Below are 16,301 nucleotides of genomic sequence, written 5' to 3'. Positions count from 1 at the left end.
ACCTACTACAAGAAACAACAATTTATTTCGGGGGAGATGGTCAAGATGCAATAAAGTTCCATTTTTCTCAATCGCGTTGAGTTAATTTTGAAGGTTAGGAAATACGCAAAGAAGCCATTAACCTATTTTTTGCACATATTTCCATCTCCTCCGACTTAAATTGTTGTTTCCAGTAGTAATTAAGTTGAAATCAAATAATTTTATTTAAAAAAATGCGTATTTCGCGTGCAGTGGAATTCGGCAACTTTGCCGAATTGTTTATCCGAATTTCGTAAATGATTTCGACACCCTTCAGCATTTTCTAATATTGTAATGCTAACTCTCTCAAAATGGTATTAGATGCACCTCATTCAATTCTTCTTAGAATCCATTTTCTAACCCTAATACGACATTGTTGTCCATTTTCAATTATATGTTCTCAAGTTCGTTCCACAAAATGTCCGAAATTGTAAAGATGCACGTAGGTACGAATAATTTCAGTTTGCGCTATCTTGATTATCAATATCGGTTCGAGAGAAAAAATCTTGTTCAATTTTTGTTGTTCAATTAAAAACGCAGCGTCTTAATCGGCGTTCCAGCTTCATGTGCATAAATAAACCATTCAAGCGGATATTGCATAAATAAACCACTCTCTTCATGCGCATTTCATGTTGCAAATGATGCCTAGTAATACCATTTCTAAAAATTACTCGTTTACCGGGGCCTTGCACAGATAAATTATTTCTTCCAGGATATTTTTTCATGAGGAATAATTTCAAGCGCTAGTAACATTATCATATCATTTTACCTGTCAAATATTACTAGCGGATGTTTACTATGTACCTATTTGAATTTTTAAAGTAAATGTATAATTTAAAATGGCATTTGATGTTGATAAAGTGTGTAGAATATGTCTCGAAGAAGGAGTCTTAACCTCAGTTTTCACCTGCGACTTCGGAATAATGCCCTGTCAAATGTTGATGCTATGTGCAAAAATTAAGGTTATTTTACTTTTATTAATCGAAATTAAATTATATTCTGTCTTAAACAAATAATGTGTGTCGATTATTATTCATGGTAAGTTTGGTTAAAAACATTTATGTTTTTTGTGGTACTACATAAGGGAATCACTTATTATTAGTTAATTACTAATATACGCAAGTCCCCCTTAAATATACACTGACAGACTTCAGTCAGTTTTCAATGCTGCAGCAAGGCTGATAACCGGTGTTTCCAAATATTACCACATCTCACAACATTTGCGGAACCTTCATTGGCTTAAGTGCCCTGAGAGAATCCAATTCAAACTCTGCTGGGTGGTTTTCAAAGTCGTACATGACATGGTGCCACCCTACTTGTCGGAACTGTGCATTCCAAACGATGTTAATGTTAGGCAAGCAACCCTTCGATCAGCATCTTCAACAGCCATAGGTAGACTCTCAGTACCTATGCGCAATCCCAACACCAATTTTGGAGACCGGGCTTTTGAAGTAGCAGGCCCAACAGCTTGGAACAAACTCCCTTCATATTTGCGAAAGATCGACAGCTCATCTGAGTTCAGAGCAAAACTAAAGACTCACCTTTTCAACTTGTTGTATCCAGAATAATGAGTGTTTTATTTTTTTCTCAGTAGTATTTCATTGCTCAGTCCAGGGGATTTTTCTCCTTGACTACCCACTTTAATGTTATAACCATTTATTATGCGTAAACCATTTTTAAAATATTTTATACCTTACCACTGGCACTACGTGCAGAAATCATAACAATCTATATTTGTAAGCGTAAATGTATGTTCATAGCAAATCTCTAGTTTAAGCCGTAGTTGTAAGTCGTATTATAGCGGTATTGTGTAAATGCCCACTCGGTCATAAAAATAAGTATAGTTTTAAGTCATTAGTTTAATGTCTTAGTTGTAAATCACTCGACATTAATCTTGGTTATAAACCACTAGTTATGAAACTAGCTATGAAACTTATTTATAAGCCAAAAGTAATAAGTTATAAGTCTAAGTGATAGGAATAAATTAAGTTGTTAAGCGCCCTTGAGGTGATTTTCTCGCGAAATCTACACTATACAAATAATCCAATCATTATTATTATTATTAAAAACTTGTTTTGATAAATACGCAGAGATACGCCTCGTCCAATACGCACAAATTAATTTTATCAAGAACAAAAAATACGGTGAACAACAGATGACCTACATTCATCCACTTAGTTACGTACGAGTGTGAATTTTACATTGATAACATTGTAAATTAGTATTCCTAAACGAATTCCTTCCGGACGCACGAACAAAGTGGTGCAAAATTGAGTTGCCTTCAAGGCGCTTTGCGCATGTATCAATAATGCACGGGATGAGTTTATGTCTGCACTGTTCCAACACGTGATTTATCGTTATGAGCGTAATGTCTCGCTCGTGTCACCGTTTCAGTGGACCGAGCTATCTCGATACTACCCAATCCTGTTCCCTGTAGTATGGTAAAATAAATTTATGTGCACAACAAAACATGCACGAGTCGTTTACGCTTTTGTGGGAGTCTTGTTCTAGAAGCTCAAATTATGACCTGGCGGGAATGACTGGAACATACATTCGTATATCGATGACTAGAGCACAGATATTGTTGTGAGTTATGTGAAGACAAGCAATGCAATGCACATATCAAGAACTCTGCTCACAGGATCTTGTCTGATGTTCTGATATTTTAACTACTCACTATATTCTGTCAGAGTATTTCCGCTTTACAATTAAATCAAAATAAATGGAATATTTCCCAACGTATCCGAAAACTAAAAATTGCTTTTGAAAGGTGATGAAATAGGCTCTTATATTTTATTATTAGAAATGAACATATATATTTTATAAATATTAAAATTTTAAATGCAAACATGAAAAAAAATAAAATGGCTCACTTAATGATACTGAAAAAATTTATATAAAAAAACATGTATTTTATTAGACAAATGTATTACAAATGTTGTCATCACCACTTTTTTGTCGTTTCATATAACAATATATTAATAAAAATGTAAATGTTTGTTTTTTCAAAATCTTAACACTTCGAAAGTTCTCCACCGATTGCTTCGAAATTTTGACACAATTTTGTATTCGAATACGCGGGTGTTTTTATATATATAAATGTCACAGGTAAAAACATGCTTTTTTTAAGATAGCGCCATCTGTTGGACACAAAAGCAAAACGCTCTATTGTTATCTTCTATCTGCACAGACAGACTGAGTCACAGCAACGTGTGGTCATAAGTTTTTTTCAAATTGCAGTCGGCCGCTTTGGTTTCGTAAAGGTGCACATTTTAATTATTCTGTTTTTAACTTCTCGATTTGAATATAAAGCGTGGTGTTTTTTTTCTAACACTGTTTAGATAGTATCATATTTCTCACCACAATAGTAAGGAAGACACTTTCAATAGTAAGAAGTAAGACCAATGAGTTGTTCCCAAAATAACCTGAAGAGCTAAGTAAAGTTTTTGCTAATCGCAATGTTTGAAACATTTATTGACTATTCGCATTCGCAATGCTTACAGATCCAAGTAAGTGACGGAATGCCGTCTCACATTTGTAACAACTGCATCTACAGACTAGGAGTAGCATAGAAGGGCTAAATGATGTATTTGCTAATCGCAATGTTTGAAACATTTATTGACTATTCGCATTCACAATGCTTACAGATCCAAGTAAGTGACGGAATGCCGTCTCACATTTGTAACAACTGCATCTACAGACTAGGAGTAGCATAGAAGGGCTAAATGATGTATTTGCTAATCGCAATGTTTGAAACATTTATTGATTATTCGCATTCACAATGCTTACAGATCCAAGTAAGTGACGGAATGCCGTCTCACATCTGTAACAACTGCATCTACAGACTAGGAGTAGCATAGAAGGGCTAAATGATGTATTTGCTAATCGCAATGTTTGAAACATTTATTGACTATTCGCATTCGCAATGCTTACAGATCCAAGTAAGTGACGGAATGCCGTCTCACATCTGTAACAACTGCATCTACAGACTAGGAGTAGCATAGAAGGGCTAAATGATGTATTTGCTAATCGCAATGTTTGAAACATTTATTGATTATTCGCATTCACAATGCTTACAGATCCAAGTAAGTGACGGAATGCCGTCTCACATCTGTAACAACTGCATCTACAGACTAGGAGTAGCATAGAAGGGCTAAATGATGTATTTGCTAATCGCAATGTTTGAAACATTTATTGACTATTCGCATTCGCAATGCTTACAGATCCAAGTAAGTGACGGAATGCCGTCTCACATCTGTAACAACTGCATCTACAGACTAGGAGTAGCATAGAAGGGCTAAATGATGTATTTGCTAATCGCAATGTTTGAAACATTTATTGACTATTCGCATTCGCAATGCTTACAGATCCAAGTAAGTGACGGAATGCCGTCTCACATCTGTAACAACTGCATCTACAGACTAGGAGTAGCATAGAAGGGCTAAATGATGTATTTGCTAATCGCAATGTTTGAAACATTTATTGACTATTCGCATTCGCAATGCTTACAGATCCAAGTAAGTGACGGAATGCCGTCTCACATCTGTAACAACTGCATCTACAGACTAGGAGTAGCATAGAAGGGCTAAATGATGTATTTGCTAATCGCAATGTTTGAAACATTTATTGATTATTTGCATTCGCAATGCTTACAGATCCAAGTAAGTGACGGAATGCCGTCTCACATCTGTAACAACTGCATCTACAGACTAGGAGTAGCATACCACTTCAAGCAACAATGTGAAAATTCGGACATGAGATTGCGCCAGTATTTAGGACTCGAATGCAAGCCCGTTTTCAAGTAAGTAATACCGTTTTCCAATAAGTCCATGAACACAATTTTGAATGTTATTGCCTATGCTGAATTAAAGATTGTGCTTGGAGCATGAATCAATAGCACATAATGTCCATTTAATGTAGTTGACATTAAATGGACATTATGTGACAATTTATTTCATGTTGGAGTGGAGTTAAAAAAGTGGTGTGTTCATAAACACTGGTTCGCTTCAATTTATAATACAAAATACTAATTTCGGTTGTGCATCTGTCTGTAACTCCGTTTCAACTTTTGCTTTGAATTTAAGCTTCACTTTAAAATTTAGGAGTATCTTTTTGGAGAATTCTGACAAGCGATAAAGTACCACCTACCTGTAATATAATTTTTTTAACAGAAAATTTATTTAATTTCCATTTTCATAATTGAAAATGATTTGTCTGGAATTCAGACCATCCCCATTGATGTATTAGGCTACGTAAACATATGCGAGCCGAACTGCTGAGCTGAACCTCAACTTATGGGAAAGGAATGAAGCAACCGCAAATGGCGTTTACTGTCTTTAAGATCAAGAAATACATATAGTGTTAATTGACATTAACCCCTATTTATTTAATCGGAGAAATATATTACAATTAAAACAGTAAAATTGCAGAAACGAAAAATCTCAAAACAGCTATACTGCAAACTACAAATTCGCACCTGGACATTGTTCTTCAGGACTGTCATAAGGCGTAAGTGATGTTCACCATTTTTTGTAATTTGAATTCTTTTTTTTTTCAGTGTTAAAGATTCGGCTACCAACACAGAAGACATAGTTACAGTAGTAAGTGCAAACATCAGATATTATTTTTATTACATTTAGCTTATATTGGTAGATGTTCTCAGTATTGCCCCGGTGAAAGACCCTGATATGAATAGTCGGGTACTTTCTCACCTTCCTCTGCTCCATCTCCTTCCCCTCCCTCAGTCCCACTGGATCTGGTTAGTAGGTAGCGGGGTATTAACATTTTTTTAAATAATCATTTATTTCCTGACGGTTACTTATTTTTTCAGAAGCCGATAGATAGTCCTGAAATAAAGAAAATTCTAGTCAAGAAAAGATTGTGAGTAAAAACTGTACATCTACATAGTTTGAAATTAAATTTAAATACCATAATGAAAGAATATATAATGCTTGGCATTTGCCCTAAAAAGATTCCTTTTAGTTAGTTATATTTATACAGACGGAACTAATACAGGACGAAATATTTTTTTTTTCAGAAAAAAGCGATCTACCAACCGAAAGAAGCCCGACGATGAAAAACTAAAACGAGGCCCGAAACCCAAAGAAAAGCCTCCACATACCTGCTTTGATTGTGGAAAAGGCTTCAAGTGTGCAGCGCAGTTAGAAATGCATATAAGGTGAAACTACATTGTAATTATGTTAAGCTATTATGTACTGGACGTTAGTCCGCACAAGACTGTAGATTTAGAATGCCGGGTCCAAACCACTGGGTGGGCTGTAAACACTAGGCATGGTGAGGCAGGTGGTGGTCAGGAGTTACTTCTTGAAATAGTAAAACACTTGTTTTGTATGTAAAGACGCACTGATTTATTGTAAAATGTTTGCTGTTTATATTCAATTTAGCTGACGCGCATCCGACATTCGGATGTCGGCCAAAAAGGGAACTTTATCCCCAAGAGAACATAAGCCGCCGCAAAATGTTGCACATTCATTTTTGCGGTGGGCTTGCTGAAGACAGTCGCTTTTAAAATTGCAACTAGCAAAAGATTTTGCAGGCTCGCCTGTATAACATTTCTATTATTTTATAACATGACAGTTAATACAAATTGTATCTTGACAACTAGATTTTTAGTTTGCCAAGATACAACACAAAATAAGAAATGTTTGTAAATGAATTTTGTAAATTTGATCTTCAAGCAATCAAATGTGCAAATTAGGTTATGATAGTATTTTTCCGAGGTTCCCCTTAACATGAAATGCAAAATGGTCGAATTAAAAGAGGTCTTCCATTGATATGCTTAGTGTAACTCTAAGTGACCAGGTCATGTATGGGGGCTCCATCGAAGCCATATGTTGCGGCGTGAATGGACTGTAATTGCGATATTTTGTGAATTTGTTTGATTTGACTTACCAATATCTCCAAGCTGTCGGCACCTTCCACTTTGCTCTGTGGTAATCACCGGTAGGGTAATTGTTAGTATTGGAAGAGAGGTCAGGAAAGGGAATGGTGATATTGGGTTTTGCGAAATGGTCAATGCGTTAGAGATTGCTATTTCTTTTTATGCACTTCGTCACGGCGATCTTTTGCAGTATAACATTTGCTGTTTTCAGCGCGGCGCGGTGGTGTAAAACTCAAGATAGGTTATGCGGAAGCGGTAGATCGGTTGAACCTTGCGGCGCGGTAATTTTAACACAACTGACTGATGTAGGTAAAAGGCGCGAGACGCGGGCGGGAGACAACTGAACCAAAATACTATATGCAACAATTATAATTGGCCCGAGCACCATAGTTAAATTAGCCTCTTGAAGCTGGATGTACTGTACAGGGCCCGCAGATGCTTTAATAGTACACAACTGCTGACCCTGTACAAACCGCAAGTGAGCCCCACCGTTGAATTTGGGAGACACCTCTGGTCTGGAGCCCCAAAATAGCTGAAAAAATCCTCGACCCTGCAGAAACGGGCGGTCCATTCGATAGATTATCTATCTTAACAAACGAATTGCAACCTTTAGAGCAGTGCTCCGCAACCTTTTCTCACCTACGACACACCAAATTTCTTCCTAGAATTCCGCGGCACACCAAAAGCTAAATATTTATAGATATTAAATTGATACACAAATTTTACAAAAAATTCTTGTTTTTTATTTGAAAAGTATACATACATACATATAAATATAACATATTTATTTTTACGCAATCTTAACAATTATTATAAAATAATAATAAATTAATGAGCGAATAATTGTTAAATTAACCTGCGCTTGTTTCAATGAACACAAAAGTTTTATATTCGGCTTGATTTTCGACAGCGCAACCCGAAGTTCTTGGTCAAGACCTTTTAAGCATGACCGCTTATCATTTTTAATTAATACAAGCGTTGAAAAACTTTGCTCACATAAATAAATATATAATTGAAAATGGAAGTAGTGTTAAGAATGCTTTGGCGAAAATGTGAGGATATTCTTTTTTAACGTAAATCCAGAAAACATCTAATTGATCTTCGGAGAAGTGAAGTTTTAATATCATGTCATTATTTAAATCTGTAAATTCCACTCAAATTTGCAGAGGCAGTGCTTCCGTAGAATTTATTGCATTGGTTGCAAAAGGATTTCGAATCCAATCGTATTATTCCGTATTAATGGAATGAAAATATTGACCAAATTTCTGCTGAAGCATACTTAAATGTTGTTGGGCCAGATCCACAGTTTTCCATTGTACTAACCTTGATCCTTTGGGCTAACTTTGGTACTAACTCTTTCTGCCAAAGTTCGTTATTAAGTTCATTCAAATGCTCGAATATATCAGCCATGTACGTATGCAAGTTTGGCTATCCAGTAATTATCATCGAGGTGCTGATATACAGTTTGGGCATATTTTGATTTAAAAGAAACTCACACACCTCGTGACGAAGCTCAAACAATCTAGCCAAAACTTTGCCTCGGGATAGCCAACGAATTTCAGTATAAAACAATAAGGATTCATATTCGGCTCCCATTTCTGCACAGAGTATTCCAAAGATTCGCGAGTTTAGGGCTCTTGATTTAATTGTGTTTACGATTTTAATGCATTCATTCATCGTGTTCAAAAGTTCCTCCTGTAAATTTTTGACCATCAATGCTTCTCGATGTATGCAGCAGTGTGTAAATTGTAACGTTGGATTTTTTTGTTTTACACAAAACCCTTTTTATTACTCGTCATTGCCGCAGCGCCATCCGTGCAAACAGCAATGCAATTGCTCAAATCATCGGTTACTTGAAATCATCGGTTACTTGAAAAAAATCTTCACCGGTAGTTCACTCTGGAACCTCCTTACAAAATAAATAATGTTCCTTAATAAAGTCCTCGTCAACGAAAAGTACAATAGCTATCAACTGTGCTTTATTTTTAATATCGGTTGTTTCGTTGATCTGAAGTGCAAATTTTTCAGCCAATAACAGTTTTCTAATCAGTGTTTCTAATATATTGTGAATACGTCTTTTAACAGTATCTGCAGACAATAAAAAATAGACAATATTATGAAAAACATTTTGTCATTGTGTATTAAATACATAATGAAATATTGTAAAATGTCAAATACATTGAATTTGACCGCGGCACACCTGTGTCTGGCTCACGGCACACCAGTGTGCCACGGCACACCGGTTGCGGAGCACTGCTTTAGAGCATAGGCGTCGGGTGCGAATGCTGTCCTTGTTCTACCGGTATTTCAATAGAAGATGCTCCGAGGAACTAGCATCATTGATTCCTTCGGCACCGATGCACAGTCGGGAAACACATCAAACGGGTCGTTTCAACGAGTTGAACAACTCGGCTATGGAATGATTTTCCGGCCTCTGTGTTTCCTCCCTCCTACAACATGGGTCTTGAAAAGACCCAGATTTACTCCTTCCTTTCCATAAAAAGACCCTCCACACAGCATCTTCAAAGATGGCATAGGCCCTGAGGAGAAAAAAAACACTAAAAAAGGACCTCACTGTGTTCGGCTAATTACTGTCTAATTACGACATAGGCCTGTTGTGCTATTTCCCAAGATTCACCTCATTATCTTGAACGGTAGCCCAGTTCCTTCTATGAAGTTGCTTGCCATTGGGTGTTTAGTAATATTCTTTGGTTGCCCAAACATTTTATAGTATACTATTTTTCCACCAAGATAGCCATTTGACCATCTGATTTATAATTATTTTATTTTTAATTAATAGGTTCCGTGAAAGTGTTCAAACAAAAAAATCTCAATTTTAATTAAGCTTTAAATGTATTCCATTTGTAAAAAGAAGCCTAAAATGAAGTGATGATGCTTACAGGACTCACACGGGAGAGCGTCCCTTTCCGTGCACATACTGCCCGCGCCGCTTCGCCCAGAAGCACAACCTCTCCATTCACATCCGTACCCACACTGGGGAGCGGCCTTTTCAATGTGAAATTTGCAGGTAGCACTAGTCTATACACAAAATGTTTAAAATTGAAGAAATATAACTTTTCCGTGTTATTATCTTGCTCTAAGTGTAAAAAAATAACCAATAAATTATTACATATTGTAATAAGCATTTACTTTGTGGCTCGTCATAATTTACAATAAAAATATATATTAAATACATAAATATATAAAATAAAAATATAGAAATACAAATTTATATATTTTTATTGCAATAATTTTTTTTTTTTTTAATGATAAACTAATGTTTATACAACAAGGTTTTATGCATAGCACAAAGGATAACAAATTATTATAAGCAATAATTAGTCGCCTAGCTCGGCCGACGTAGCTCAGTGGTCCAGAGCACCTGACCGGACATCAGAAGGCGCGGGTTCAATTCCCGTCGGCGGCATTTATTTTTACTCGGGTTATATTTTCAATTTCTATTGATATTTCAGGCGACTAATTATTACTTATAATAATTTGTTAATAAATTATTAATTAATTCTAATATGTAATTCTAGAATCATCTTCTTTTAGAAAGTAACACTAATTTCTGAACACCGTTTGATATTGATGTGAAAAACATTCACTTGGACCATAGTGTTTTTTTTTTAGTTTCATTTCAACCATGTTGGTGTTGCCATTTAAAACCATTTATCACGATTGCAGCGCCCTTCATTTTTGTCTACAGTTTCTCGATGGTAGTCAAAAATGCTAGTATTAGCACTTTACGTATTTTAAATTGGTACTTTAAATATTTTAACTATTGAAGTTATATAAAGTAGATACTTTATTTAATAATATTGTCTACTCCTATTTACAGATATGTCGGTATTCTATTTTCTAACTAAAACTTTCTTTCTTTCCAGCAAACAGTTCTCAGCCCTAGGAAATTTCCAGTCCCATAAAAAGATTCATACAGGCATCAGGGATCAGGTTAAATTTTATATATTTATTTGTTATATAGAATCTAACTGAAAGAAAACTTTAAACGAAATAACTATTAAAATGCAATATTTTCTATCTCCCCTGATATAAATAATTGTCTTTTATAGTAAATTAAGTTGAATCAAAGTGTTATTTCAAAATAATATTGGTATTAAGCGTGTCTAGCGATTCTAAAATATTACCACATATAGAAATGGTTCCTTTAAACTTGCGAAACAATAGTCATTCTAATCGAAAATCAGTACCAATATTTGACATTTGCCACTTCAAATAATGGCCCCAGTTAACCACCAATGCTTGACTCATGTCCCACTTTACCACTTATAGAAATGGTTCCTTTAAACTTGCGAAACAATAGTCATTCTAATCGAAAATCAGTACCAATATTTGACATTTGCCACTTCAAATAACGGCCCAGTTAACCTCCAATGCTTGACTCATGTCCCACTTTACCACTTATAGAAATGGTTCCTTTAAACTTGCGAAACAATAGTCATTCTAATCGAAAATCAGTACCAATATTTGACATTTGCCACTTCAAATAATGGCCCCAGTTAACCTCCAATACTTGACTCATGTCCCACTTTACCACTTATAGAAATGGTTCCTTTGAACTTGCGAAACGATAGTCATTCTAATCGACAATCCGTACCAGTATTTGACATTTGCCACTTCAAATAATGGCCCCAGTTAACCACCGATGCTTGACTCATATCCCACTTTGATCCAATTTTGATTTGGTCTTCAAAATCTAACCAAACACTTGGGCCTTGGTATTATTTATTATTCTAAAGGCTTGCATCATAGAATGAAGAAAACTAGAAGTGCCTTCCATACAAATTTTAATGGAAAAAGATGTTCCATAGCCCAGTCCATAAGCCCAACGCTCTATCTCACTTACACTCGCATAACATCGTAGATCACCATCCCATTTGAATTTCGTAAACATTGTTTTGTATTGGAAATTTAAGGCCCGATTGGACAAATATTTGGATCACAAAAAGCCCGCAAGTCATTTCTTGGGTTCTTCTTTATTCTATGACTCTTCACAAAAAGCTAAAAATATGTATCTTTAAATTTATTTATATTTGTTCCTCAGATATGTCCGGTATGCAACAAGGCGTTTATTTCTTCCGGTGACCTCTCCAGGCATATGGTGGTTCACACTGGTATAAAGAATCACCACTGTGACGTATGTGGAAAAGGTTTCTACAGGAACAGAGATATGGTAAATACATACTACTAAAAACTATTATTTTAACCATCTTAACCCCAGACTGCTGATCTGTTGGTGCTCGGTGCTACTACCAGTACATTATGCTAAAAGCCTCCAAACTCCGATGTGTCGGTGCCAACTAAGGCAATGTAAGGCATTCTTATTGGAAACGTTGTTAAACAGAGAAATTTTTCATTTAATATTTAAATGGATATTTGTGAACATTTGGGTAGTTTTTGCTGAAAAATTTATGTATTTTGAAATTCGCCTTCAAAATTACATTTCATGTAATATAGCTATAACATACTATTGTTTATGTTTCAATAAGAGTTTCAATTTCTTATCTTTTCAATCCTTTATTAAAAGTAAGACACAATTGCGGAAGATGCGACAAACATGTTTAATTGTCCCCCGCAAACCATTTTTTTATTACTAAAAATGATGTACACTCTTTATTATGTACGTATACAGTACTCTTCCACTAATCCGCCCCCCCAGAAACGAGTACGTGACCAATTAGTGAAAGTGACGAATTATTGTGCATACAAAATAATATGCTAAAAATTAATACAGGTATTTCATAAAACAAAAAACACCGCTCTTTACATAGAACTTGCAGAAAATTTCAATTTTTTTTGTTTGTCTGAAGCAGTGTTTTTCAATCTGTGGGTTGATTCAACCTTACTTGGGGGGTCGCCGGCAAAAGGAAAAAGACGAGGTTCTAACTACAGTAAAAACACTATTTCAGTGAGAAGATGGGCTTGTATATTTTTCAAAAATATTTCAAATCGTGGTGCTATCTTTGATATGTTAATAATGAATTTAATAATTTTTAGTTTTAATGTCCACCACTGAAGAGAATGTCAGTTCACATCAGTATGAAGTGGCAAATGGCACTTACATTTTAGAGCTTCCCTTGTCAGCTCTGGATTCTCTTCTTTTCTTTTCATCCAAAACACGTCAACACTTTGAGAAAGAAATGCCATTTTAAGCATGCCGTCAGCAGCTAAATCTATAAGATTTTCTTTCATGTTTGTGGTGAGATCAGCCAATTCTATTGATTTATCCAAGAAAGGGATTAAAATCCATCAACGCCCATTGTCAGCTTCAGAGTGAAAGTATTTTAATAGTTTCTCTTGCAAATTATGCAAGCTGTGTATCATGCAAGGAATGTGAGCCCTTACCACAAGTGATTGGTCTGTTGCATTATCTTCAACAATCTTCTGAACACATGGAAAAGACTATTGTTTTGAATTTTTCTTTAGCTGTTAAAATATTTTCTTCTCTTCCTTGGAGGTTCTTGATTAAATTATTAAGGTGGCTAAAAATCTGGCAGAAATGCTAATTTCAGTAATTTCAACAGGGTCAGAAAAATGATAAGCATATTCAGATTTGGTATCTTCTAAGAACATCAAAAATTCATCTTTGAGTTCTAGAACTCTTGTCAATACCTTTCCTTTGGACAGCCACCCGACCTCTGTGTGATAAAGGAGATTGTTCTGAAGCGAACCCATGTCTTCACAAACCATTCTGAACAGCCGGGTTTGCAAGGCTTTACCTTTGATAGAATTCACAATTTATTTTTTTTGGTTAATAACAATGTTATTAATTAAATAGTGAATCAATTTACAGTATAATAGTGTTACAGAGTATAATCAATAATGTTAACTCAAATAATTCATACAATTAGTTTTCACTGCTTTTGATTTTTTATTACCTCCTTAAGCAGTCATTTAGATCAGAAGGTAAAACCTTAGCTGCTAAAGCTTGTCGATGAAGAAAACAGTGTGTTCATGATACGTTTGGCATTATTGATACATATTAATTTCGCAACAAGTCCGCTTTTTTACCGCCATTTAACTAGCTACAAATAGGGATACATTTTTTCCAATCAATGTCGTAGTAACAAGTGCTTTCTAAAAACATATCGTACAAACATTGGCCTGTAGTGTTTGCAGGAAGTGCTTTGCAAAATAAAATTTCTTCCATGATGCTGTCATCTGCTTCATAGCGCACAAATACTACAAACTGACACTGGCACAATAGGAAACATCTGTAGATTCGTCAAACTGCAAAGCAAAATGTGGGCTCTTCTTTAATTTTTCCACTACTTGCTCTCGAATATCATTGGTCATATCTTTTTAACTTGTTTGCCTCTTGCTTGCTGACCATAATTTCAACCATATCTAGAGCTGCTGGCAAAATAAGATTTTCGGCCATTGTGTGCGGCTTACCTGCTTTTGCGACTTTGTAGCTAGTTAATAATGCAGAATCGTTGACACTGGATGCCAAAAAACAATATAAAAATTAACAAACGATTGACTACTAAGAAATAAGTCGAAAGTCAAAGTCGCTCGCAGCCTTACCAACTTACCTCTTACTTACTTTCAAAGCTCTCGCGGTTTCCTTGCAGAGGAAATAATGAATATAGGTACCAAAATAGAGAAAATAATTAACATATTTAAATTACTAACTTTTTGTCTGTATCTATGGCCAAAGGGGCTCGCCAGAATTTTTCAACCTGTAAAGGGGTCGCATATTCAAAAAGATTGAAAAACTCTGGTCTAAAGTGAAGGTGTCATGTTTACTCTTGCGAGAAGACTACTTTTTGTAAATTTATTCAAACAAAAAGCCTGTCAGGACTAATCAAACAGAATCGCATGTTGAGATAGTTGTTAGAATACACAAAGGACTAATGGAAATGTCCGAAAACAACAATAATGACTGGTAAAGCGGTCAGCGAGAGCAAGCTAGACGACTGTATTGTAACTTAAGTATGTATTGAGTGTGTGAGATAACCCAACCTGTCTGTGTACAAAGCTTAACGGTCGAGTCTGGGCACACTGCAGAACACTGAATTTGACATATAAATTATAGAGCTTAATTTTGTGCTTTCAACTAATAAAAAATAATGGCGGATCATAGTAGTTGTGTGCTGTATATGTATTATGAAAATATTTCAAAGAATTTTCTATAATTACTCTCACAGGTGGCACATAAGAACAAGGTGCACCACCCCAACAGGAGCATGGCCCCTCGCGCCCTTGAGGTGGTGGGGAGCAGGGGGGCCCCGTCCCCGCCCCCCCTCATCGCAACCCCCGCTGCACGGAGACCACTCCATCTCTACCACCAGGACACTCCCTTACCCCTGCCTACACTCATCAACTCACACCTTCAACTCAATTATTAAGCATATTTATTTACTTTTACAACGCTTGCTTTTTTAATGCAATCTATCCCAACATGCGGCACCATGGAGGGAAGGGAGAGGAGATGGCACTTGGGCAACTGGGCACAACGCATCAAACAAACTCAACTAGGGTTTACTAGGCCACTATGATTTCACTGCTCATCCAAATGATCAGAGTGTTTTTTAAGAAGCTATAAAATGCGTTTTTACAATGAAATGCAGAGTGAAATTTTGTGGAACCACTCAGGAAGAATATTAATATGTAGGGATGGCATTACTTTTCACATATAAGTATTTTTATTGTTGTGTTTTTGTAATAAATCGCTACTATTCCTGCCACTATGTTTCTGACGTGTATTGTCGTAGCCAACTCCTTTGGACACTTTGGAGTAAATGATACAGCAATGTTATACGATAATGGGCTTTGAGGAAAATTACTTTGAGCTCACAATTGCATAGCATTGGCTTGTCAGATGGAACTTTGTTATTTCAAAGAGTCGATATGACATGTTACCCGTGTTACTGCTAGATGACACATATATAAATACATAAATTACATAAAGCAAACATTAAAATCCATATTTTAAAAAACATTATGTAAATAAAATAAAAATGTTTATTTCCTTTGTTACATGTCACAACCGGTTGTATTCAATATTGAAAAAATTACTTTTAAATTAGCACCACCTATTGCTAATTCGACTTACACTTCGCCAGTATACTGAGATGTATTGGCATGTCATTTGAAATTCCCCGCCTGCACCCCAGACTTCCGACCCTGAAATTTGCTACAAAAGTCTAAATGTTTGTGTGGCCACCTCCGCTTTCTTGTCTCCTCCGTGCGCGGCACATTTTGACACAATCATCGATCAGCAAAGTCTAGTCTGGCCGTGTGGATGTTAAAAATGACATCTAAACCAAAATTATTGGTTCCAAAGGTTGGGTTTCGAAAACATATGTCAAAAAGAAGATTATTTATTTTGCAATGAAAGAGCATTGCTTTTTAACCT

At 35.7% G+C, this 16,301-nt stretch overlaps 1 protein-coding gene across 1 annotated transcript; it reads left to right on the top strand.

The window, feature by feature from the left end:
- The first annotated feature begins 769 nt into the window (after positions 1–769).
- LOC149420757 (uncharacterized) lies at positions 770–15,794 on the top strand. The gene is made up of 9 exons (XM_089635205.1): positions 770–980; positions 4,674–4,819; positions 5,576–5,618; positions 5,849–5,898; positions 6,056–6,196; positions 9,822–9,947; positions 10,807–10,873; positions 11,985–12,113; positions 15,091–15,794. The coding sequence occupies exons 1-9, from the start codon at positions 858–860 to the stop codon at positions 15,289–15,291; spliced, it is 1,026 nt and encodes a 341-aa protein (XP_089491331.1). The 5' UTR covers positions 770–857; the 3' UTR covers positions 15,292–15,794.
- The last annotated feature ends 507 nt before the right edge of the window (positions 15,795–16,301 follow it).

The sequence above is a fragment of the Hesperophylax consimilis genome, chromosome 9 (genome assembly GCF_061612785.1).
Source record: "Hesperophylax consimilis isolate HC1 chromosome 9, BYU_Hcon_1.0, whole genome shotgun sequence".
NCBI classification, from domain to species: Eukaryota; Metazoa; Arthropoda; class Insecta; order Trichoptera; family Limnephilidae; genus Hesperophylax; species Hesperophylax consimilis.
This window is presented reverse-complemented; position numbering and strand designations above follow the sequence as displayed.

Excerpts from the sequence above, each read along its gene's own strand:
- LOC149420757 (XM_089635205.1), top strand. The coding sequence starts at position 858 with ATGGCATTTGATGTTGATAAAGTGTGTAGAATATGTCTCGAAGAAGGA. Across the intron at positions 10,874-11,984 it reads ATACAGGCATCAGGGATCAG|ATATGTCCGGTATGCAACAA; the intron begins GTTAAATTTTAT and ends TTTGTTCCTCAG. Across the intron at positions 12,114-15,090 it reads TCTACAGGAACAGAGATATG|GTGGCACATAAGAACAAGGT; the intron begins GTAAATACATAC and ends TTACTCTCACAG.